The sequence below is a fragment of the Mirounga angustirostris genome, unplaced genomic scaffold (assembly GCF_029215605.1).
Source record: "Mirounga angustirostris isolate CCGP_5_RB_7025 unplaced genomic scaffold, mMirAng1.0.hap1 SCAF_5, whole genome shotgun sequence".
Lineage (NCBI taxonomy): Eukaryota > Metazoa > Chordata > Mammalia > Carnivora > Phocidae > Mirounga > Mirounga angustirostris.
This window is the reverse complement of record NW_026991713.1, coordinates 62,299,448-62,324,805: the sequence shown is the minus strand read 5'-3', so window position 1 is coordinate 62,324,805 and position 25,358 is coordinate 62,299,448. Positions and strand designations below refer to the sequence as shown.

The 25,358-nt window shown below is 42.8% G+C and overlaps 1 protein-coding gene across 1 annotated transcript; it reads left to right on the top strand.

The window, feature by feature from the left end:
- Positions 1 to 2,457: 2,457 nt before the first annotated feature.
- Positions 2,458 to 11,550, top strand: TMT1A (thiol methyltransferase 1A). Its single transcript, XM_045873443.3, has 2 exons — positions 2,458 to 3,386; positions 9,757 to 11,550. Exons 1-2 carry the CDS (start codon positions 2,886 to 2,888, stop codon positions 9,991 to 9,993), a joined length of 738 nt encoding a protein of 245 aa, XP_045729399.1. The 5' UTR covers positions 2,458 to 2,885; the 3' UTR covers positions 9,994 to 11,550.
- Positions 11,551 to 25,358: the final 13,808 nt, after the last annotated feature.

Sequence of the window (25,358 nt, the reverse complement as noted above, 5' to 3'; positions counted from 1 at the left end):
ATAAGAGAAATTCTTTACAACCATAGAATAGGCAAGGGTTTTTAGGGGAAAAAAATCATGGGCCATAAGAAGAAAATGTACAAATTGGACTTTATCAAAATAAAAGACACAGCTAAGAAAATGACAACATGGATGGACCTTGATGGCATTATTCTTTTTTTTTCTTAGATTGATTGGTTGATTTTTAAAGACTTATTTATTTTACAGAGAAAGAGAGAGAGAGTGGGAGAGAGGCAGATGGAGATGAGAGAGAGAATCCCAGCAGACGCCCCGCTGAGAGCAGAGCCCGACTAGGGTGGTTTGATCCCATGACCCCAACATCATGACCTGAGCTGAAACCAAGAGTCAGACGGATGCTCAACTAACCGAGCCACCCAGGCACCTCTTAGTGGCATTATTCTAGGTGAAATAAGTCAGAGAAAGACAAATACCGTATGTTTTCACTTACATGTGTAACCAAAAAAAAAAAAAAAGAGAGAGAGAAAGAAAAAAAAAAAAAAAACCCACAAAAAAGAAAAAAACAACAAATTCACAGATGAATAGATTGGTGGTTGCCAGAGGCAAGGAGAGCAGAGGAGAGGGGACAAGATGGGGACACTGCTAAGAGAATAAAAAGACAAGCCACAGACTAGGAAAAAAACCAAACATTTGATAAATGACTTATACTGAGAATATACAAAGAATCAATAAGAAAACCACCTAATTTAAAAATGGTCAAAATATTTGAACCAAATAATACACACAAATGGCAAATAAGCCCATTAAAAGATGCTCAACATCATTAATCATCAGGGAAATGCAAATTAAAAGTACAATGAGAGACCACTACATACCTTTTAAAATGGCTAAAATTTACAAAGACAACCATACCAAGTATTGGTGAGGATGTGAAGCAGCTAAATCTCTCCTACACTTAACAGTGGGAATATAAAATGGTATACCTGCTTTAGAAAACAGTTTGGCAGTTTCTTAAAAAGTTAAAATATTTGCCTACCATGTAACCCATACATTCTATTCATAAGAATTTATCCAAGAGAAATGAAAGCCCATGTCCACACAAAGACCTGTACACTGATGTTCACATTAGCTCAATCTGTAACAGCCCAAAACAAAGAAACCACCCAAATGTCCAACAACAGGTGAATGGATAAACTGTTATCCATCCATACAATGGAATGCTACTTAACAATAAAATCAATGGATTCATGCAACAATGTTGCTGACCTTCAAAATAATTATGCTGAGTGAAAGAAGTCAGACAAAAATAGCACATAATGCGATTCCATTTACTTAAAATTCTAGGAAATGCGTATCAATCTCTAGTGACAGAAAACAGATCAGTACTTGCCTTGGGTTGGGGAGGGCAGGAGGAAAGGATTACAAAGTGGCAAGGGGAAACTTTTGGGAGTGATGGATATGTTCATTACCTTGACTGAAATGATGGCATCACAGGTACGTACATATGTCAAAATTTATCAGACTGTACACTTTATTTTTTTTTAAGAATTTATTTATTTATTTGACAGAAAGAGTGAGAGAGCACAAGCAGGGGAAACAATAGAGGGAGAGAGAGAAGCAGGCTCCCCGCGAAGCAGGGACCCCGAAGTGGGGCTCGATCCCCAGACCCTGGGATTGTGACCCCAGCCGAAGACAGACGCCCAACCATCTGAGCCACCCAGGCACCCCCAGATTGTACACTTTAAATATGCAGTTTATTGTAGGTCAATTCCCCCTCAAAAAAGCTGTTAAAAATGGAAGAGATATAATATTTATAACATATGTATAGGATATAACAATAATGAAACAACAGAACACTCCCATATCCATGACCCAGTTTAAAAAAGTAAATGTTACCAGGGCCACCTGGGGGGCTTAGTGGCTAAGGGTCTGACTCGATTTCAGCTCAGGTCATGATCTCAGGGTTGTGGGATCCAGCCCAGCCCAGGGCTCCCCACTCCAGGGAGTCTGCTTGAGATTTTTCTCTCCCTCTGCCCCTCCCCCTGCTCATGCTCTCTAAATAAATAAATAAAATCCCTTAAAAAGAAAAAGAAAAAAGCGAACGTTACTATTAATTTTAAAAATTTCTGTGTTCCCTGACTCACCCTAAAGCCAAGGCTTTTTTGTTAAAAACAGATGAATGCTTGAAACTATTTTTTGTGTAGTTTAGGTTTTTATGTTCCCAAAGATGAATATTCTGGGGACAATTTTTATCTGAATTAGCTGAGTAATGTAGCAGTCCCGCACAATTTGAAGTTGAAACTTGCCCTTTAAAAAACAGGCGGGCCAAAACGGTGACTCAAAAATAACCCGGTTGAGTTAGGGAAGTCCGACAGCCTCAGCCCAGAAAGTGAAAGGGTTAAATTCTTACTGACTGTGGCCAGGCAACCGTGTCTATTCACGTCCTCTTTTAAAAAACGGCGTCGGGGAAGGAGAGGGACCAAAGGGTAAGCAGGAAGGGGACACTTGGCAGCAGGCTTGTGGTACGGTTTCAGCAGGCTCCGACCACAGACTGTTTTCTTTGCAGAAATCTATGGAGGATCTGGAGAGGGTGGAAGTGCGCCATGCATATGAAACTCCAGCTGGAAACTCACAGTAGTTCCCAAACAAACCCAGAGAAGGAGAGGCTGGAACTGCTGTGGAATAAGGGACTGTAATCAACTCTCCTTCTAAGGGAAGTCGGGAACCTTCTCCCTTTGCTTCGTGAAAACTAAGCTGAATCTTTTGCCAAACGCCTATAAATGAGGCAAAATGGCCCGTGATTTGACTTCAGCTGCATTTCTCTCCCAGCCAGTTCTCTCCTCTGCAGCTGATTGGCTCTGGAGTGTGGCCAGAACTCCACCTCCTGCAATAAAGGAGTCCAGGGCTAACTGGTCTTTCTCTTCTGAATGATGGCGCTTACCGTCTCTATCCTCAGGCTGCTCGTCGGCATCCTGGCATTTCCCATGTTCCTGCTGAACTTTCTAGGCTTGTGGAACCAGATATGCAAAAAATGGTTCCCCTACTTCATGCTGAGGTGCTCCGTGATGTACAACCAGCAGATGGCCAGCAAGAAGCGGGAGCTCTTCAGCAACCTGCAGGACTTCGTGGGCCCCTCCGGGAAACTCTCCCTGCTGGAGATAGGCTGCGGCACCGGGGCCAACTTCAAGTTCTACCCACCCGGATGCAGCGTGACCTGTAGTGACCCCAACCCCAACTTTGAGAAGTTCTTGATCAAGAGCGTGGCGGAAAACCGACACCTGCAGTTCGAGCGCTTCGTGGTGGCTGCCGGGGAGAACATGCCTCAGGTGGCCGATGGCTCCATGGACGTGGTGGTCTGCACCCTGGTGCTGTGCTCCGTGGAGAGCCAGGAGCGCATCCTCCAGGAGGTGCGCAGAGTGCTGAGGCCGGTGAGTGAGGGGTTGTGAGGAGGGCGAGTTAGTGGTAACCACTGTCACCAAGGGCAGTTCTGTCAATTTCAGGTGTCTCAAACATTCAAACATAAAAAGTAAAACTACTAGAGAAGGCACTGTTGAATTTTTAAAAATCTCAGAGTCAGAAAGAAGCTATAATGGGGCGCCTGGGTGGCTCAGTCGTTAAGCGTCTGCCTTTGGCTCAGGTCACGATCCTAGGGTCCTGGGATCGAGCCCCACATCAGGCTCCCTGTTCTGTGGGAAGCCTGCTTCTCCCTCTCCCACTCCCCCTGCTTGTGTTCCCTCTCTCGCTGGGTCTCTGTCAAATAAATAAAATCTTAAAAAAAAAAAAGCTATAAAGGGAAAGACTGATTCTGAATACATAAAATTTAAAAACTTCCACAGAGAATAAAAAAAGTACTATAAACAAAGTACCAAAACATAGTAGTATTTGCCAGGGATGATAGACAAAAAGATTAATTTCTTTCATTTTAAAAGACATTACAAATCAAAAGAGATCAATAGGATTTTTTAAAAATAAGAAAAACACAAGAGAAAAACAGGCAAAGAGCAAGAACAGAAATATAAATAAAGATAACCAATTACGGGGGCACCTGGGTGGCTCAGTGGGTTAAGGGTGGGACTCTTGATTTCTGTTGGGGTCCTAATCTCAGGGTAGTGGGATCAAGCCCTGCCTCGGGCTGGAGCTGGGTATGGAGCCTGCTTGGGATTCTCTCCCTCCCTCTCTCTCTGCCCCTCCCCCACTTCCTCCCTCCCCCCTCTTAAAAAAAAAGGCAATTATATGATGAAAATACTCAACCTTACACACAAAGAAACTAAAGCAAGATACCATTTTTACCTATTATACTGTCAGAGGCTTTTAAGGTCAGTATGGTATTGGGATTTGTTTGGGAGGCAGGATACCCCCATTAACATTGGAGGAAGTGCCCTCTTTGGAGGGTAATTTGATAATATTCAAAACTTAAAGTGCACATAGTCTTTTATCCAGTAGTAATTTATCCTTTAGCTATACTGCACAAATATGCAAAAACTTGTCTATATGCAAAGATTTTCATTGGAGTATTTGTAATAGCATAAATGGGAATTATCCTAAATGTCCATCAATAGGAGGCTGTTCAGGATGCCTGGGTGGCTCAGTCGGTTAAGCCTCTGCCTTCGGCTCAGGTCATGATCCCAGGGTCCTGGGATCGAGTCCTACATCGAGCTCCCTGCTCAGCAAGGAGCCTGCTTCTCCCTCTGCCTGCAGCTCCCCCTGCTTGTGCTTGCGCGCTCTCTCTCTCTGACAAATAAAATCTTAAAAAAAAAAAAAGGCTGTTCAAGTAAATTGTCTGTCACATAGTATAAAAGAATTCTGTGCATCTGTGAAAAAGAACAAGGAAGAGGGGTGCCTGGGTGGCTCAGTCGTTAAGCGTCTGCCTTCGGCTCAGGTCATGATCCCAGGGTCCTGGGATCGAGCCCTGCCATCGGGCTCCCTGCTCGGCGGGAAGCCTGCTTCTCTCTCCCACTCCCTCTGCTTGTGTTCCCTCGTTCGCTGTGTCTCTGTCAAATAAAAAAAATCTTTAAAAAAAAAAGAACAAGGAAGAGTTATCTATGTTAATATGAAAAAGTCCCCAAGAGATAATGTTAAATGAAAAAAAGCAATCAAAGCATAGACTATTATGTAGAGTATAAGCCCACTGTGCAAGGGCTTACACACACACATATGTACATATACATATGTGTATATGTTAATGGGAATGATAGACAAGAAACTTTTTAAAACATTTTTATTTATTTGTCAGAGAGACAGCACAAGCAGAGGGAACAGCAGAGGGAGAGGGAGAAGCAGGCTCCTCACCCAGCAAGGAGCCTGATTTGGGGCTCAATCCTAGGACCCTGGGATCATGACCTGAGCTGAAGGCAGACGCTCAATGACTGAGCCACCTAGGCATCCAAAGAAACTTTTTTTTTTTTTTTAAAGATTTATCCACCTATTTTTGGGAGCGAGCACACAGGGGAGGGGCAGAGGGAGAGAGAGAATCTCAAGCGGACTCCATGCTGAGCATGGAGCTGGACATGGGGCTGGATCCCACGAACTTGAGATCATGACCTGAGATGAAATCAAGAGTCAGATGCTTAACCAACTGAGCCACCCAGGTGTCCTGAAATGTTCTGATTCTTATATCCAAATGCTGGGTTCTTGTGTGCTAAGACTGGGCAGTAAATGGGCAAGGCTAATAAGTGTTTTGCTTACAGCATTACCCCTACAAAGCAAGTAATGATTACCTGCATTTTCTAGCACTCTTAATGAGATCGCATTCTTGGTAGTCTTCCTTAGCTCCCGTGAAGCACCCACTCTCTGCTAAATATAACCAGGAGCTTTATTACAGTGTCATTTAACTCTCACAATAGTCCTTTATAGCAGATACTGTCTTCATGGTGTGTTAAGGAAACAGAGGTTAAGAAACTTACCCAAAGTTACATAGATAGTAGGTCTGACTTTAATGCAAATATTCTTTTTTTTTTTTTTTAAGATTTTATTTATTTAGGGGTGCCTGGGTGGCTCATTCGTTAAACATCTGCCTTCAGCTCAGGTCGTGATCCCAGGGTCCTGGGATCGAGCCCCACATCGGGCTCCCTGCTCCGCGGGAAGCCTGCTTCTCCCTCTCCCACTCCCCCTGCTTGTGTTCCCTCTCTCGCTGTGTCTCTCTGTGTGTCAAATAAATAAATAAAATCTTTATAAAAAAGATTTTATTTATTTATTCATTAGAGACAGAGGGAGAGAGAGAGGCAGAGGCAGAAGGAAAAGCAGGCTCCCTGCTCAGTGGGGACTCGTCCCAGAACCTTGGGATCATGACCTGAGCTGAAGGCAGACGCTTAACCTTCTGAGCCACCCAGGCATCCCTAATGCAAATATTCTTACTGCTGCATCACAGAGCTTGTCATTAGGGCCTTTTTATCTCTCTGACTACAACATTTCTACCACTTTTGCTGGCTGTTCTTCCTCTGCCCATCTCTAAATACTGGAGTTTCTTTTTTGGCTCTCATTTCACTTAAATACAGTCCCAAGACAATCTCATGGACCCCCCCACCCCCACCAAAGTTTTCAACTACCATGCATAAATGGATATTTTCCAAATCTAAATATCTGGCCCAGATCTTTCTCTAACCCTAAACCTACATCTCCATCTCTGTATTCAACAGTCACCTAAACAGGTGACAGGCTTCTCTAGCTTAACCTGTGTTACCCCAAGGGCAACATCGGCCTCCCCAGGCCTGGGCCTCCTCCTGTTCTCATCTATGGAAATTTTTTTTTGAAGATTTTATTTATTCATTTATTTGAGAGAGTGAGAGAGAGAGAGAGCACATGAGAGGGGGGAAGGTCAGAGGGAGAAGCAGACTCCCCGTCAAGCAGGGAGCCCGATGCAGGACTCGATCCCGGGATTCCAGGATCATGACCTGAGCCGAAGGCAGTCGCTTAACCAACTGAGCCACCCAGGCGCCCGTTGGAAATTTTTTTTTTTTAACCCACTCAGGAAATTCCAGGTTTTCCATTCCCAAACACAGGTCTTATACCTAACCATAGAACTGGGGAAACTGCCACCTCTCAGCTCTCTGGCTGGGATAGGCAAGACTAGAGTAGCCGGAGAGGCTAAGAAGAGTGTGACCATCACCATGGGCTTTGGAGGGGATTTGGAGGTCCCTTTCCTCTACTCCCCACAGAGGTAGAAGGGGAGAAGACTTCCAAAGTCCTTCTGATAATGTATAACCTCTACTGTGTCTACACTTCACCCACATTTATAGGACTGCCCTAGATGAAAGCAGCGGTTGCTAATTCCTACAGGACAGTGATTAACACATCACATCCACTGAATAAAATCCCTAATGACACAGTGGTACCATGACTTCAGTAATGCTTTTAGATGCTTCAGTATTTTAATTCATCATAGCATTTACATCCTTGTGACAATGGTACAAAAGTGTAAGACATGATTGTTTAGTCTCAGGCAGTGCTGGGTGTGGATTCAGACTCTCCCACAGGTTTGCAAAGCAGAGCCCAAGAACAATGTTCAGATGAGGTAAAAAAAAAAAAAAAAAAAAAAAAAGTTTTTAAAAAGAAGAAGTTAAAAAAAATTGTAATTAAAAGGCAAACAACGGGGCACCTGGGTGGCTCAGTCATTAAGCATCTGCCTTCGGTTCAGATCATGATCCCAGGGTCCTGGGATTGAGCCCCGCATCGGGCTCCCTGCTCCGCGGGAAGCCTGCTTCTCCCTCTCCCACTCCCCCTGCTTGTGTTCCCTCTCTCGCTGTGTGTCTCTGTCAAATAAGTAAATAAAATCTTTAAAAAAAAAAAAAGGCAAACAACTTGGGTGCCTGCCTGGCTCAGTCAGTAGAGCATGTGACTTTTTTTCTTTTTTTTAAGAGTTTATTTACTTCTTTGAGAGAGAGAGAGAGAGCAAGCACTAGCAGAGGAGGGGCAAGGGAGAAGCAGACTCCCTGCTGAGCAGGGAGCCCAACATGGGGCTCGATCCCAGAACCCCGGGATCATGACCTGAGCCGAAGGCAGACATTTAACAGACTGAGCCACCCAGGCATCCTGAGCATGTGACCTTTGATCTCAAGGTTGTGAGTTCAAGCCCCATGTTGGATGTAGAGATTCCTTAAAAATAAAATCTTAAAAAAAAAAAAAAAGGTAAACAACAAACTAGGGGGAAACATTTGTAGTATACTAAATGCTCTCACTAAGCAGTAAGAAAAACCCAACACCCAATTAGAAAACTGATAAAGGACATCAACAAAGCAGAAGAGAAGTCCAAATCACTAATAAGGCTTAGCAAAAAATGTTATATATATTAAGAAATTAAAGATATGCATATTATTGAAAATGAAATACCATTTCACCCATCAAATTGGCAGGATACAGAGGAAAAAGGATTGATGAGAGTCTTTTGGAAATGGGCACTCACACCATTGCTGGTATGAATGTAAACTTGCAGTGACTCTTCCAAATGGCAATTGGACAACCTGTACCAACAGCTTTAAGAAGGCACAGACTTGGTGCCTGGGTGCTCAGTCGGTTAAGCATCTGCCTTTGGCTCAGGTCATGATCCCAGGGTCCTGGGATCCAGCCCTGCCCGTCTTGTTGGGCTCCCTGCTCAGTGGGGAGTCTGCTTCTCCCTCTGACCCTCCCCCGTCTCGTGCTCTCTCTCAAATAAAAATCTTTAAAAAAATAAGAAATAAATAAAATCTTTAAGAAGGCACAGACTTTTGACTCAGTAGTTCCACTTTTTTTTTTTTTTTTTTTTAGATTTTATTTATTTATTTGACAGAGAGAGACACAGCGAGAGAGGGAACACAAGCAGGGGAGTGGGAGAGGGAGAAGCAGGCTTCCCGCCAAGCAGGGAGCCTGACGCGGGGCTCGTTCCCAGGACCCTGGGATCATGACCTGAGCCGAAGGCAGACACTTAACAACTGAGCCACCCAGGTGCCCCTCAGCAGTTCCACTTTTTAGCAAGTTATTTATTTGGAAATAATTAGAGATGGGCACAAAGATGTATGAATAAGGATATTCACTGTAATAGTATTTATAATAATGAAAAATTGGAAATAACTTCAATGAGAATGAATAAGAGATGACACCTTCAGTGGTGTGAAATATTATGTAAAGAGCTTTTAAACGTTTTAGAATAATATTCGAATACATAAATAAAATAAAGCAGATTATATAACAGAAGGTAGATTCTAGTCCTAGTTTTAGGGAAAAGATACATATTCCTATGATGTACACACAAAATCTTAACAGTAGTTATCTTGAGATGATAGAATAGTGCTTGTTTTTCTGTTTAAACTTTTCTACATTTCCTAAGGTCAACATATGGGCGAGGCAGTATTACCAGCCTCTGGAGCTAGACCGTCCAGGGTCAAACCAAACCTGATCTGACATTTAATAGGCTGTGTGACCTTGGGCAAGTTGCTCATTTTCTGTGTGACTCATTCTCCTCATCTGTAAAAATAGGAATAATACTTACCAAATAAGTTTATCATAAGGATTAAGCAAGTTAATAGGCATTAAGGATAGTACCTTGCATTCAGGAACTGCTGCAAGTTTTAACTATCATGACATACTACTTTTATGATCAGAAAATAGTGCTACGTGCATTAGATTGGCAGCTGTGGATAAAATTTGACAGAAGGTGAGACTATTGGCCAAAACGACATATTAGTAAGTGCTGATTTATCCAGGCCTTCTCATGAAGTTAGCCTTTAGGGCCACTGAAATTGAAGCTTCAATCATCTTCTAAACCTGTTCTTCCAAAACTAAAATCCTGGTTTTTGTTTTTGTTTTTTTCTTTTTTTTCTTTCTCAGGGAGGGGCTTTCTACTTCCTGGAGCATGTAGCAGCAGAGAGCTCAACTTGGAATCACTTCTGGCAACAAATCCTGCATCCTTCCTGGTACCTGCTGTTTGACAGATGCCACCTGACCAGAGAGAGCTGGAAGGCGCTGGAGCAGGCAGCCTTCTCGGAGCTCAAGCTGCAGCACTTCCAGGCGCCGCTGTCCTGGAAGCTGATTCGCCCCCACATCTGTGGCTACGCTGTGAAGTAGCCCCAGTGGGGAGCAGAGAGCTGAATGGCTCATGGCTTCAGGCTACACTTTTACACTTAAAATACTAATTGGAAGAAAGGAAACGTTTTGTTTTTTTTTTAAAGTAAAGTTGCATTTCATCCCTAAGAATTTATGTTACAACTTCTTTAGCTATTTTCTGTTGTCTCCCAGAGGATCAAAACCAAACCAAAGCAAAACAGGGTTCTCCCTTAAAAGGAAATGCTGGGGGGCACCTGGGGGACTCAGTTGGTTAAGCGACTGCCTTCAGCTCAGGTCATGATTCCAGGGTCCTGGGATCAAGCCCCGCATCGGGCTCCTTGCTCAGCAGGGAGCCTGCTTCTCCCTCTCCCTCTATCTGCTACTCCACCTGCTTATACTCTGTCAAATAAATAAATAAAAATTCTCTAAAAAAAAAAAAAAAAAAGGAAATGCTGGGCTTTCATAATTGAAGTTTACCGTTATCCCCAAACTTCAGTTTATGCGATAACTTCAAAATCCTTCCAATTTATATTGTTACCTGGCAGATTTTCCTTTCACCCCCTCTTTGAGAGCTTGGTGCTAAGAGGCAGTGAAATCACTCAAAAGAGGACTTGAAAAGGGAAAGTGACAAGATCTTAATACTTCACAAACTGAGCCAAGAAATACCAACTAGTTGAAAACCCAAATCTAAGTAGCCCAGCTCTTTTTGAAAGAGAAATCTGAATCTATCTGTTGTTCCTAGTAACGGGGCTGGTTTTCAAAATTAATGGACTAGGAAGCCACAGCTAGCTCTGCCCAGCGTTGTTGTTTTTACTCCACTGACGTTTGCGTTCCTGCATTCCAGTCTTCAATTCTTAAGATGAAGAGTGTACTTGACACCTTAGTATAACCAGAAAAATAGCTGAGGCACTTAAGTTTCTTGAATACATTTTCCTTATTACATAGCAGATACTTTGCTGCATGTCTTAAACTGTAGGTAAGGAAAAGGCCCACTGTAATTAGGAAAACCTTGGATAAAATTAGGTACGCTTTCTAAGAGCCCCTAAAACCTAGGCATTCTGGGAGTCTGTAAAGAAGTAGACACGTATTTGGGTGATTATTCTGACCAAATTTCCACTCCTGTCCCAGGATGATTTCTTTGTTCCTTGCCACCATGGAAACCTCTGAAAATCATAAGTGCTTTGAAAACAAGTGTTAGGTTGGTCAGTCAGAGGGATTAAGAATAGCATTTTCAGGGGCGCCTGGGTGGCTCAGTTGGTTAAGCGTCTGCCTTCAGCTCAGGTGGTGATCTCTGGGTCCTGGGATCAAGCCCCACGTTGGGTTCCCTGCTCAGTGGGGAATCTGCTTCTCCATCTCCCTCTGTCCTTCCACCCTGCTCATTCTCTCTCTCTCTCTCTCAAATAAATAAATAAAATCTTAAAAAAAAAATAGCATTTTTGGCAATAGTTTGTGTGTATGTTAATAAATTTAGTATATTCTCTGTAAAGTATAATGACTTTACAAAGGGACTATTTTAAATATGAAATCAATCAAATTCACATAGATTTTAGGAATGGAAATAAAGGGTTTATATCTTTGCTGGCTTGGCTTCATTTTTTTAATGTCTCTGGGAAGGGAAAATTAAGCTATTTGAATATACAGATTTTTCCTTCTACTTCCAGGTAACTATAAACACAGCTAATGGATTTTAGAGAAAGCAATTTTGGAAGGATCACAGTGAGCCTTGAAAAGTTCAAGTCCAGGGATGCCTGGGTGGCTCAGTCAGTTAAGCGTCTGCCTTTGGCTCAGGTCATGATCCCAGGGTCCTGGGCTTGAGTCCCGCATTGGGCTTCTTGCTCAGTGGGAGCCTGCTTCTCCCCCTGCCTGCCACACCCTCTGCTTGTGCTTGCTCTCTCTCATGCACACACTCTCTCCCTCTCTCTCTCTGACAAATAAAAAAAAAAAGAAAAGTTCAAGTCCAAAGACACCCACTTTGTAAAATCCACAGAGTAGAAAGAAAGGACGCTTACTATTCTAACTCTCTTGAACATGAAGATAGTTATTGTTATGGTGAGGTTGGAATGCTCAGCTAAGGCCTCCTGAGCTCTACAACAGGAATCTCCTCTCTCTACAGTCTCCCCAAAGTAGGACCCTCCTTCACCACCCACCTCACTATTGGTTAGGTTAGTCTAGTGACTGAGAAATACGAAAAAACACGGGTTGACATGCTGAAATGTTACCAGCACGCCGGAAGATAAATAATGCCAAAGTACAAAGTACTAGACACATTCTTATCAATTCCTTCTTGTCTAAGTGGCGTGGCAAATTTATCCTCACATTCTGCACAAAACTAAGACACGGAGAAATAAATAAATGGAGTTTCTTACACTCCACAAGTTACTGAGCAGGTCTTAGAAGCCCCAATTCCCAAAACTACAAACCCTTTTTTGACAGCATCGCTGCCGTGTTACCTCCTCACCGCTTTCCTCCACAGGCCAGAAGACACACAGTTACGTGAGCCAACAGCCTGTGGAAGTGACCTAAGCCCATGCAAAGTGGAAACAGAAACAGGCAAAACATGTCCAGCGTGCTGGTTAGGATTTCTTTGATTCCAAGTGGCACAACTCTCAACCAAAAAAAAGGCTTCAGTAGAAAAAGGACTTTAATGACTCAAGAGAAGGCCTCAGGCACAGCGTGAGCAGGGCTCAGCTGATATTCTCAGATGTCACATCTGCCCTCTGTCCGCCCTAGCAGGTAGGAAGTCTGTGGAAGTAGGGCCAATCTTCATGCTTTCAGAGGTCAAGACCAGTTGAAGAGATCAAGTCTATTTTTGCAAAAACTCCAACCAAAGTTCTGGATTGAGTCTCAGTTGGCTCATACTGGCAGTACTAAGTCACAAGCCCATGCCCGAACCAATTACCATGTTTAGATCAGATGAATTATGCTGCCTGGCTCAAGTACAGGTCACAGTGCCTTATTCCTGGGGCTGAGCACACCCAGACCACATGCACTGAGCCAAGGAGGGTTGTATATCCTCCAAATGAAAATGGGGCCTGTGGACGCCTGGGTGGCTCAGTTGGTTTGGTGACTGCCTTCGGCTCTGGTCATGATCCTGGCTTCTGGGGATCGAGTCCCCCTCCAGTCTGCTTCTCCCTCTCCTGCTCCCCCCTCTTGTGCTCTCTCTCTCTCATTCTCTCTCTCTCAAATAAATAAATAAAATCTTTTTTTTTTTAAAGATTTTATTTATTTGAGAGAGAGAATGAGAGACAGAGAGCACGAGAGGGAAGAGGGTCAGAAAGAGAAGCAGACCCCCCGCCGAGCAGGGAGCCCGACGCGGGACTCGATCCCGGGACTCCAGGATCATGACCTGAGCCGAAGGCAGTCACCAAACCAACTGAGCCACCCAGGCGCCCCATAAATAAAACCTTTAAAGAAAAGAAAATGGGGCCTGTGACCGGGGAAAGCAGGAATGGATGCTGAGAAGGCATACCACAAATGCTCCTTAGAAGCACATCGCTGCATTTTGATCAGCTTGCTTTCCTGTGGTAGATCACATAGTACCACGCAGGCTTCTCAGTAGGATAGTTGTATAATAAAAGAAAAAATGACACTGGCTTTGGCATCAAAGTGACCTAAGTCAAGTCCCGGCTGTGTCATTTGTGTACTATGTGACCTTGGGCAAGTTATTTCTCTAGTGTCACCTTCCTCATCTGTCAATGAGGAGAATATCCACCTAAAGGGTTATTGTGAGGAATTAATGAAGTGAAGTGCTTGGTACTTAATAAAAGTTGAACTTCATTCAAGAAATAGTTACTGAGTACTCTGTGCGGTGCTCAGCTTAGAGCCCTGAATCAGTTAGACTTGTTCCTTGCTATCATGGAGCCCACAGCTGGGATCTGACCCAGTCGGGGAGGAGGATCACAGGCTTCCTTGAGGAAGTGACATCCAAACATCCAACCTGAATTCCAGAGGATATTAGTATTGGGGCATAGGAGAACAGCTTGTACCATAGACAAATAAAAGGAGGAAAAACAGGGCGCCTGGGTGGCTCAGTCGTTAAGCATCTGCCTTCGGCTCAGGTCATGATCCCAGGGTCCTGGGATCGAGTCCCACATCGGGCTCCCTGCTCGGCGGGAAGCCTGCTTCTCCCTCTCCCACTCCCCCTGCTTGTGTTCCTGCTCTCGCTCTCGCTCTCTGTCAAATAAATAAATAAAATCTTTAAAAAAAAAAAAAAAGGAGGAAAAACAATCTGTTCCAGGAACTGAAGGCAGGTAGGGCCAGGCCCCAGAGCCCGAGGGGAGGATTGGGAACGACTACTATTTACATCAGCTTCTTCCTTATCTTGTTAAGCCCCTGGATCCATGAGCGAGGTTCTTAATTTTAATGGCTAACAAAACAAAACACCATTGACATTGCTTATGTTTCTATTATAAAACATTCTGTTCCTAAGTTTTCTAATATTGTAATTGTTTCTTCTGAATTCCTACAGACTTCAGACTTGAATAGCAAGTGAAGCAAACATTGTGTAATAGTTCTTTTTTACTCTTGACCCTTAACAGAAGACTTTCCCTTTGGTATTGCTTTAGAAAACCCAGAACTTAACACAACTGAAATTCAATTTTGTTAATCTATTAAGGCAATTGAGAGTGGCATGAATCGCAGTCGCCTAATGTCAACAAAAGCAAAAAAGAAACCTGTTCAGTAAGCATCACTTTAATGATTTTAATACCTAAAACCAAAAGCATTCAGGCTACATTAAAGAATAATCAGAATTCCCTGACCCATGGAACCACCAGATTCAAGAACAGAGGTCATGTTAATTGAGGGCACAGGAAATGAACATAGAGTGGCCAATGTTCCCAATTTCCAGTTAACAAACATAAAACAAAAAGAACATAGTAATTTGCCGACCAAGAAAGGTATTATTTTATTCCTAAAGGAAAGTATTTGGGAACCTGTAAAGAATTACATAGAAACAAGGAAAATTGTCATTCAGAATTTACCACTCTAAAAGTAAAAATCTCTCATGTCCAACAGCTTTAATTCAGGCTGTGTCCTTCTCAATCTTTTTTTTTTTTTTTTAAGATTTTATTTATTTATTTGACAGAGAGAGAGACAGCGAGAGAGGGAACACAGCAGGGGGAGTGGGAGAGGGAGAAGCAGGCTTCCCGCGGAGCAGGGAGCCCGATGCGGGACTGGATCCCAGGACCCTGGGATCATGACCTGAGCTGAAGGCAGACGCTTAACTGACTGAGCCACCCAGGTGCCTCCTATCTGTTATTTTATCACATATAAAGCAACAATATCAGCTTCACAAGAACAAAGGATTTAGGATGTTGAATATTGGGTGTGTCCAAGTTCAATGTCCATCTTACCCACTTTTTTTAAGATTTTATTTATTTGTCAGAGAGAAAGCACAGCAGGGGGAGCAGCAGGCAGAGTGAGAGGGAGAAGCAGGCTCGCTGAGCAGGAAGCCCGATGTGGGGCTCGATCCCAGGACCCTGGGATCATGACCTGAGCCGAAGGCAGACGCTTAACAACTGAGCGACCCAAGCGCCCCTCCTTCTCAATCTTTAAAATGTGTCCGACACTGATGTCAACCTCTTCCTTGGAATGACCCTTCTATTCCATGACTCTAATAGCTAACAATAGAAATGTCTATTTATTACGTGCCTTCTTTATGCCGGGCACCAACTTTTTACACAATTACTATTTTTTAAAGATTTTATTTTTTTGAGGGAGAGCAGAGCGAGAGAGAGCATGAGTAAGTGAAAGAGCACGAGCAGGGGGGAGGAGGCAGAGGGAGAGGGAGAAGCAGACTCCCTGCTGAGCAGGGAACCTGATGTGGGGCTCAATTCCAGGACCCTGAGATCATGACCCGAGCGGAAGGCAGACACTTAACCTACTGAGCCACCCAGCTCCCCTAAACAATTATTTCATATAGTACTCATAACTCTACAAGGCAGGTAAATTACCTACAACTGACAAAGGAGAAAGCAGACCAGTGATGTTCTATCACTTGCCCAAAGCCGCATGGTGAGTGGTCACACCAGTATGCCTACATAGCTTACATGATTCCAAAGCCCAGGCCTCCCCACAATGTTACAGTGCTTCTTGAGGTCTTCTCGAACCCAAGAGCCTGTGGTGAATGGTCCCCCAAGACTCATTCAGTCTGTGTTCAATCCCTTGAGCCTTGCTTATACTCCTAGGTTGTGAGCCATCACCTATTTGAAAAAGATTCTTAAACCTCACACTTTTGCCATTCCTCTGATATTGAGAATTGAACATGTCAAAAACAAAATTCACTGGGTCCTTCCCTAAATAAGCAACACTTTCCAATTTCTTCAACACCTATAATTATTTCCCAAGGACCAGATAAAGAGATGCCCTTATTTATTTATTTGAGAGAGAGAGAGAGAGAGCACATTTGTGAGTACAAGCGGGGGGTGGGGGGGAGTGGGCAGAGGCAGAGAGAAAATCTTAAGCAAACTTCCTGCTGAGTGCAGGGCCTGACTCAGGGCTCACTCAGGGCTTGATCCCATGACCCTGAGGTCATGCCCTGAGCCAAAACCAAGAGTTGGACACCTAACCACTGTGCCACCCAGAAGCCCCTCTGGAGACTTGGTACACTTTTTTTTTTTTAAAGATTTTATTTATTTATTTATGAGAGACAGAGAGAGAGAGAGGCAGAGGGAGAAGCAGGCTCCCAAGGAGCAGAGAGCCCGACGCGGGACTCGATCCCAGGACCCTGGGATCATGACCTAAGCCGAAGGCAGACGCTTACCATCTGAGCCACCCAGGCGCCCGACTTGGTACACTTTTAAAGAAATCTCCCATTAAAAAAAACTTGGCATTGGGGGCTCCTGGGTGGCTCAGTCGGTTGGGCGTCTGCCTTCGGCTCAGGTCATGATCTCAGGGTCCTGGGATTGAGCCCCACATCGGGCTCTCTGCAACCTGCTTCTCCCTCTCCCTCTCCCTCTGCCTGCTTGCGCACGTGCGTCTGTCAAATAAATAAAATCTTTAAAAATTTTTTCAAAAAATAATTTGGCAAAGCTCTAATTTCTGCATCTGACAATAAAAAGTTTGGCACCTACATGAGATGCTGCAAAGAACTTCTATACAGAGTGCTAAAGATACAGACATCATTCCCCAAATCTCTTTAATCTTGGCTCACACTTTATCCGTCAGGCTAAGCAGGCAGTATTAGGACCATGAAAGCGGCAGCGCTCAGTTCAAGTTCTATCTCACCTCTCAGGTTATGGGAACAGATCATTTACTCTGATCCCAGAGGAAGAGTTTCTTTTCAATTTTATTGTCCACCAAAGCTTAGGAACAAAGAAATCTAAAAACTTTTTTTTTAAGGCAAAAGCTGCAGTATTAAAATATGTAATATTTATTTATAAATATAAATGTTGCCATATATCAAATTGCTTACCAATCCATGCAACCTCATCTGCCCAAATGTTGAAAATGGGAGAAAACACTGGAAAAAGTGGACACAACTAATAAATCATTAACCTGTCAGCCCGCATTTTTGCTCTTGTGCTTTTATTTTCTTCCCTTCATATTCTGGGAAGGAGGCCTTCTGGGACCCCGAGTAAAATTTTATGAAGAAACATTTGCCTTTTGCTCACACAGCCAGGGCACATCCATACCTGGATGACAGATATGTCTGAAAGTGTGAGGATTAGGGAAAAATGGTGCCACCTGGTATCAATTCTTAATTTTTATAGGGGCCTAGGAAACCTCTTGAGAATCTGATGAAAGGTCTACATCCTCTCCCTGGAAAAATGCTCCTACAAATAAACCTACCATTTCTAGAGGAAAACAGACATGCCAAGTGCCTGAGTATACGGTCATCATTTCCAAATTGCCACATATGAAAATTAAAACTCTGAAATCCTATTCTTGAAATAGCTTTTAGCTTTTTATCTCCCCCATTAAATCTATTCTTCAGCTTAGAGACCTATAATGCTGCCACCCTGCCCTGGGCTGTCTCTGGCTGCCAGCCAGCATGGCATCCCTTTTCTAACCAGGCTGGACAAAAGCCAGCAGGCAAAAATCAGTCCATCCTCACGCTCCTACTCACGCCTCCTTTTCCTATTGCCATACAAACCTGCCAATTTCTGACTGCAGGGTCTCCTTTACCCCTAATCTGCTGCTGCTGCTTTTTTTTTTTTTTTATCTTAGTAAATGGCAAAACTATTTTTGTCCCTCTCACTCAAGCTGGAAACCAGGACATCATCCTGGCTTTCTCTCTTCCTCGCCTCCCACAGCCAGTCAGACACTGTCCCTTCCTTTCTTCCCCCAACACGGCTGCTCACATCCCTCCTTACTTGGATTAACTGGCCTCAGCCTGACCCCTCCGATCCGTCCTCTGGGCTGCGCCCCGGAACCGAAATTTAAAAATCACTTCCTGCCTCAAATCCTTTGGTGGCTTCTCACGGTTTTCAGATGAAACCTCAAAATCCTTAGCCTAAAATGCAAGGCTCTTGTGATCTGGCCGCACTGGCCGTGTAGCTCACCTCCTCAAGGCACTCCCATCCCCGGCTCTACACACCGCGCTGTCTGGGCTGTCTGCCCGCTGCCTTGAATACCCCTACCGTCTCCTCTCTTCATCTCAAATGTACTAGTTCTCTATAACATCTCGTGGGTCACTTTCTCCAAAAAGAACTTCCTTTTCTCTCCAGTTTGATTTTCAGGCCCTTCAGCCAAGCCCAGGCCTCCTCCTCAAACCTCCATGATGTGCTGCCATGTGGTGCTACTCATCTGTCTCCCCAGCCTGACTCGAAGCTTCCTGGGGACAGGGCACTGGTCTTAACTCAGCTTTGTATCCGCAGCACTCACTGTCTGGGAAACGCACCAACGATCCCAGCCATTTGCCGCCTCTTTGGCTGTTGTCAGGAGACAGTATGAAGCCTGAGTTAGACTTTTTAGGGCTGCTCAGAAATCTCGTCATTTACCCTCAGCTGCCACAGAGGTCAAACCTCAGCTACCCTCATTTCCACACTTCTCTCAGCAGATGACTTCACTACTCACTTCACAGAGGAAAAACAAAAAGAGAGCCATTGAGTGGGTCTGGAAATTTAAGAACCTCGCAGATGCCCTCTCCTGACCAGACCTGCAAGGCCAGCCCTAGCCTTTTGATTCATCTCTTTCAGGTCTTTTTTCTAACAAGTCATACTCCTTTTGCATCTTCACTCTTCCCTTGTGTTCAAATATCCTAAAATCCACACACCTTCCTCCAGTAAAAACAAAACACCAAAAAGCAAAAACAAAAACAACAAAACCCAAAACAAAAAACTTAGCTTTGCTTTCCCCTGAAATTACTATGCTCTTTTCCTCCCTTCACTGTCAAATCTTAAAAATATCAAATCCAGTTTTGTTTTGTTTTTTCCCTACTTTCCACTCACTCCTCAATCCATTATCATTGGGTTTCCAGCCCTATCTGAAACTGTTCTCCACAAAGTCATTACTGCTTTCCAAATATAAAGGCTTCGTCCTCTGGATGAGCTCTGTAATATCCAATTCTGGCTTCCCTTCTTGAGATCTTCCTCCTTTCTCTTGTGAGTCTTCTTGACTCTCTGGCTCCTCCATCTCAAGCTCCTTTGCTACCCTCTACTTCCCCAGGATTCCAGCTTTAGTCCTCTCCATTCCTACAGATTTCCCTTTGTGGAGTTCAACAGAGCTGTCATGTCCAATTCCCCATCACCACCCTCTCCTGGCCTTTGGGGCAGACTGGCTGAATAGAATGCCAGGTACATGTCAGCCATAATAGTTTTCTATTGCTGCCATAACGAATTACCACAAACTTAGTGGTTTAAAACAATACAAATGTATTATTATCTTACAGTTCTGGAGGACAAAAGTCCAAAATGGGTCTCACTGGGCTAAAATCAAGGTGTTGGCCGGGTTGCTTTTTCTGGAGATCCTAGGGAGAATCTGTTCTCTTGCCTTCTCTAGCTTCTAGAGGCCACACTGGTTCCTTGGCACATGGTCCCTTCCTCCATCTTCAAATCTCTCTCTGAAACTGACTTCCCAGTTTCACTTATAAGGGCCCTTGTGATTACACTGGCTCCACCCAGATAATCCAGAATAACCTCCCATCCCCAAGTCAGCTGGATAGCAACCTTCATTCCATCTGCAACCTTAATTTCCCTTTGCCATGTAACATAACACATCCAACAGGTTGTAGGGATTAGGATGTGGACATATCTGGGAGTGGGGAAGAGGAAGCATTATTCTGTCTACCATCTCAGCTAGACTGGACAAGAAAGAAAAGTATGTAAATGATAGCAGGAACTTGAATGAGGTGCCAGATTGGACTAACATAGAGCCAAGGTGAGAACAGTATGGGATGGCAAAATAGTTGTGGGAAGAATTGAATGAGGGATACAAAGGGACAAACTGCTGTACACTCTAGGTTTCAAGAAGAAAATTAGGCTGCATTTTATAGGACAATTCATGTTTGTCCCTGACAAATCTCCCCATGCTAAAATGATCATTTCTATTTCTGGAGCCTTCCCATATTAATCCCTTAACTTGGAATCCTTTGATGAGTCTGAGGATATCTTCCAACCGTCCCCAAAATTCTTCAGGAATCTTAAAATTATGAAACCTAACAAATAATTTTTAATATGCAAAAATGGCCTTAAACATTTGAAAATATGTTTGAGCTCACTTACAATACATGAAATGCTAATTAAAACTACTGTTAGATACCATTTCTCATATAATCGGATCTGCAAAGACTTCAAAAAGTCTGACAACACATTCAGGTGAGCAGGCCATGGAGAGACAGACATTTCCATATATTGCTGATGGGAAGGCAAACTTGTACAACTCTTGTGGGATTTGGCAATATCTAACAAAAGTATACCTGCATTTACCTTTTGGCTCAGCAATCCTAACTCTAGAAATTCATCCTGAAGATACATGTCCAACAACACGAAAATATAGATGCACAAGATAATTCATTATAGCATTGCCTATACATATGAGTGCTTGAATAAACTATGGCTTCTGCACAGAGGAGTACTACATACCTGCAAAGCAGGATGACACAGAGCTCTATGAAGTGATAAGGTGTGATTTCAAGGAGATATTGTCAAGTAAACAAGAGCTATGTTAGGTAAAACTATCTATAGTGTGGTACCTTCTCCATTAAAAAAGAAAGGTAAGTAAGAAAATACATATGTACGTATTTATTTTTGCAAAAAGAAACTTCAGAAGAATAAACCAGACACTAGGGAGATTGGTTACTATATATAGTGGGTGGGTGGGAAGAGAGTAGAAATAAAGGGGAGAGAGAAGTGATACATTTTTTAATGTATCCTTTTAGTTTTGATTTTTGGAACCATGTTAATGTCTTACATAAAATACACAAAAGAATGTCTTATGTAAAATAAAATGAAAAATGAGGGGAACCCTAAGATGGAAAAATAAAAAACATCTAATTGTATTCCAAATGAAGACTAACCACATTGATGCAGGAGAAAAAAAAAAAAATCAACCCAAATAGACTTTTTTCCAAGTAACTTTTTAAAAAAATAACAACTTTATTAACATATAATTCACATATCATAAAATTTAAAGTATACAATTAAGTGGGGTTTTAAAAGATTTTTAAATTTATTTGAGAGAGAGAGAGCATGAGCAGTGGGAGGGCAGAGAGAGAGAATCCTCAAGCAGACCCCCTGCTGAGTGCAGAACCCAAGCAGGGCTCAATCGCAGGACTCTGAGATCATGACCTGAGCTGAAGGCAGACGCTTAACCAACTGAGCCACTCAGGCACCCCTAGTGGTTTTTATTATATTCAGAGTTGTGCAACCATCATCACAATCTATTTATTTTATTTTTAAAGCTTTTATTTATTTGACAGAGAGAGAGAGAGAAAGAGAGCACAAGCAGGGGGAGCGGCAGGCAGAGGGAGAGGGAGAAGCAGGCTCCCTGCCGAGCAGGGAGCCCAACGTAGGACTCGATCCCAGGACCCCAGGATCATGACCTGAGCCAGAGGCAGACACTTAGCTGACTGAGCCACCCAGGTGCCCCCATTACAATCTATTTAAAATTATTTTCATTAACCCCTGCAAAGACTCTGTGATCATGAGCTGACACTCCCTATCCCCCCCCCCCCCACTGTCTCAGAGCTGTAGGCAACCACTAATCTATTTTCTTTCTCTATAGATTTGCCTATTCTGGACATTTCATATAAATGGATTCACACATTATATGGTCTTCTGTGACAGTCTTCTTTCACTTAGCATGTTTTCAAGATTCATCTATCATTTAGCACATATCAGTACTTCATTTCTTTTTATGCCCAAATAATATTCCATTGTATGGCTATATTACATTTTATTTCTCCATCAAATGGTGGATATTTGGGTTGTTTCCATTTATTGGCTATTGAGAATAATGATGCTATGGATATCTGCACACAGTTTTTGTAGAGAAATATGTTTTCATTCCAAGTGATTTTTGAAGATAGTATTTTGACTATTTTCCCTCTGACAAAAAAGAACTATAAAAAATATTTAATGGGCTTGTTTTTCACAGAAGTATGGGTCAGAAATTCTGAAATGAACTTTTGTGTACTCTAGAATTAAGCAAATAAGTAAATATCCTGAAGATAGTGGGAGCCAGGTCTCTCAGAGAGAAAGGAATCACAAATATGAAAAGGGGAAGACTAGTATGAACCTTGTGGAATTGGGTTGAACTTGGAGATGTTACTACCCATTCATGATTTTAATATAGATAGATACATAGGAATAGAAATAGACATAGATATAAATCCTAATTCTGTCTGCTGAGAGGGCCTAGAAATAATGACACTCCAGTAACAATGAACACCTCTAATGCCCAGAACTTGGTTTCTAAATACCATTCTCCACTAAAATGAATCAGGGCTCCATAAAAAAATGGCTGATTTCAGGGCTGGGGCAGAAAAAGTACACGTTTAGCCTGGAACATCTTGTTATGCCAGAATATAAAGAAGAATGTTTGAAGAAAGATGGGGTCATGTCAATAGGACATAGAAGCCAGCTTAAAGGGGCTACCACTAGCCAAATCTGGGACAATTTGACTATCAAAATAAATAATGATAGCAATGGATTATAAGCCACTGAATGAAACAGAAATTCATGAGTCCAAAATGATATAAATGAATAATTATATAGGAAAGAAGAAAAAAAATAAATGTGGGGGAGGGAGGAGCCCCTGGGTGCTCGATCAGTTAAGCATCTGACTCTTTTTTTTTTAAGATTTTATTTATTTATTTGACAGAGAGAGACACAGCGAGAGAGGGAACACAAGCAGGGGGAGCAGGAGAGGGAGAAGCAGGCTCCCCACTGAGCAGGGAGCTCGATGCGGGGTTCGATCCCAGAACCCTGGGATCATGACCTAAGCCAAAGGCAGATGCTTAACGACTGAGTCACCCAGGCGCCCCAGCATCCGACTCTTGATTTCAGCTCAGATCATGATTTCAGGGTTGTGGGATTGAGCTCAGTGGGGAGTCTGCTTGGGATTCTCTCTCCCCCTCTGCTCCCCACCCCCTCAGCATGTGCACACATGCATGTGCTCTCTCTAATAAATAAATCTTTTTTAAAAATTAAAAAAAACAAAATAGGAAAGAAGGGGAAGCAATTCTTTATATTAGAATGCCAACTGAAAACTATAAACTATAAAAAGAATGATAGATTTAGAAAATGACCATCTGGCAAACATAATATTAATTGATTCAGGCAAGGATCATCAATGGATGCTGAAATTAATGGGTAAAAGTCTGATAAATAACAGTATATTTATATAATACTAAAGTATCTCCTCACAAAATACTTATTTAGTACAAAGGGAAAAAATGGTAACTTTACAGCAGAGAAATTGGCAGACACCACCTTAATCCAAGTGATAAAATTGTGGTGTGCCAGAGTCAACTCACACCAACTCAGGAAGTGGCACATCTCTTCCCAATTTTGTGTTTAGTGATGACATAACAGTAGCCTGAAATTGGCCACTGTGGGAGTATTTACACCATGTAAATTGGCAAATATTACAAATCAGGGCTTTTTTTCCCTCTGGGTAACCAGTTGTTCGACACTTAGCGGAATAATAGGGGATCAAAATTACTCCCACCAGACAGACTAACTTATGTGCCTCTGATATCGCACACCAAGGACACGGGATCATTTTTGTGGCATTCTGCCCAAAATCTATAACTTCAACCTAACGATGAGAAAGTATCAGAAAAAACTAAATTGAGAAACATCCTACAAAATAACTGGCCTGCATTAGCAAAATATCAGGGTCATGAGACAAAAGAAGATTGTGAGGTTGAGCTTTATATGTCAACTTGACTGGGCTAAGGGATGCCTGGTAAAACGTTATTTCTGGGTGTGTCTGTGGGGTGTTTCCAGCAGAGATTAGCACTTGAATTGGTAGACTGAATAAAGATCACCCTCACCAATGCAGCTGAGCATCATCAAATCAACTGAGGGCCTGAACAGAACAAAAAGGCAGAGGAAGGGTGAATTTGCTCCCTGCCTAAGCTGAGACATCCATCTTCTGACCTCAGACGTCAATGCTCCTGGTTCTCAGGCCTTCAGACTTGGACAGGGACTTACACCATTGCCAACTTGCAGATGGCAGATCATGAGACTTCTCAGGCCCCACAATCATGAGCCAATTCCTACAATAAATCTCCTCATCTATATGTATATATACATGAATATACGCATATGGAGATATGCAAGCTCCTACATATATACGTGTGTATATATGTATGTGTGTTTATATGTATGCATATATATCTCCTATTGGTTCTGTTTGTCTAGAGAATCTTTTTTTTTTTTTCTAAGATTTTATTTATTTATTTGAGAGAGAGAATGAGAGACAGAGAGCATGGGAGGGAGGAGGGTCAGAGGGAGAAGCAGACTCCCTGCCGAGCAGGGAGCCCGATGCGGGACTCGATCCGGGGACTCCAGGATCATGACCTGAGCCAAAGGCAGTCGCTTAACCAACTGAGCCACCCAGGCGCCCTGTCTAGAGAATCTTGACTAATACAACGACTAAGGAAATGTTCCAAGTTAGAGGAGAAGAGAGAGACTTGACAACCAAACGCAGTACGCATTCCTGATCGAATCTTAGACTAGGAAAAAAATTGTCATTAAGGTCATCATTGGGAACTAATCTGGTGAAATACGAATAAAACCTTTCGATTATACTATTACAGCATACTAATATTCCGATTTTGACCATGGTACTATGCCTACAGAAGTTTTAGGGGTTAGGGCGCCTCAGTATGCAACTTGCTCTCAGATGGTTCTCAGGAAGAAAGAGAAATTTTTCTTGAGAAAAAATGGTAAAGCAAATGTGGCTAAATGTTAGCAAAAGGGAATCTGGGTGCCGGA

What these genes read in the sequence shown, in the direction of transcription:
- TMT1A (XM_045873443.3), top strand. Translation starts at nt 2,886, where the DNA reads ATGATGGCGCTTACCGTCTCTATCCTCAGGCTGCTCGTCGGCATCCTG. An exon ending in TGCGCAGAGTGCTGAGGCCG is followed by an intron (nt 3,387 to 9,756) that starts GTGAGTGAGGGG and finishes TTTCTTTCTCAG; the next exon opens with GGAGGGGCTTTCTACTTCCT.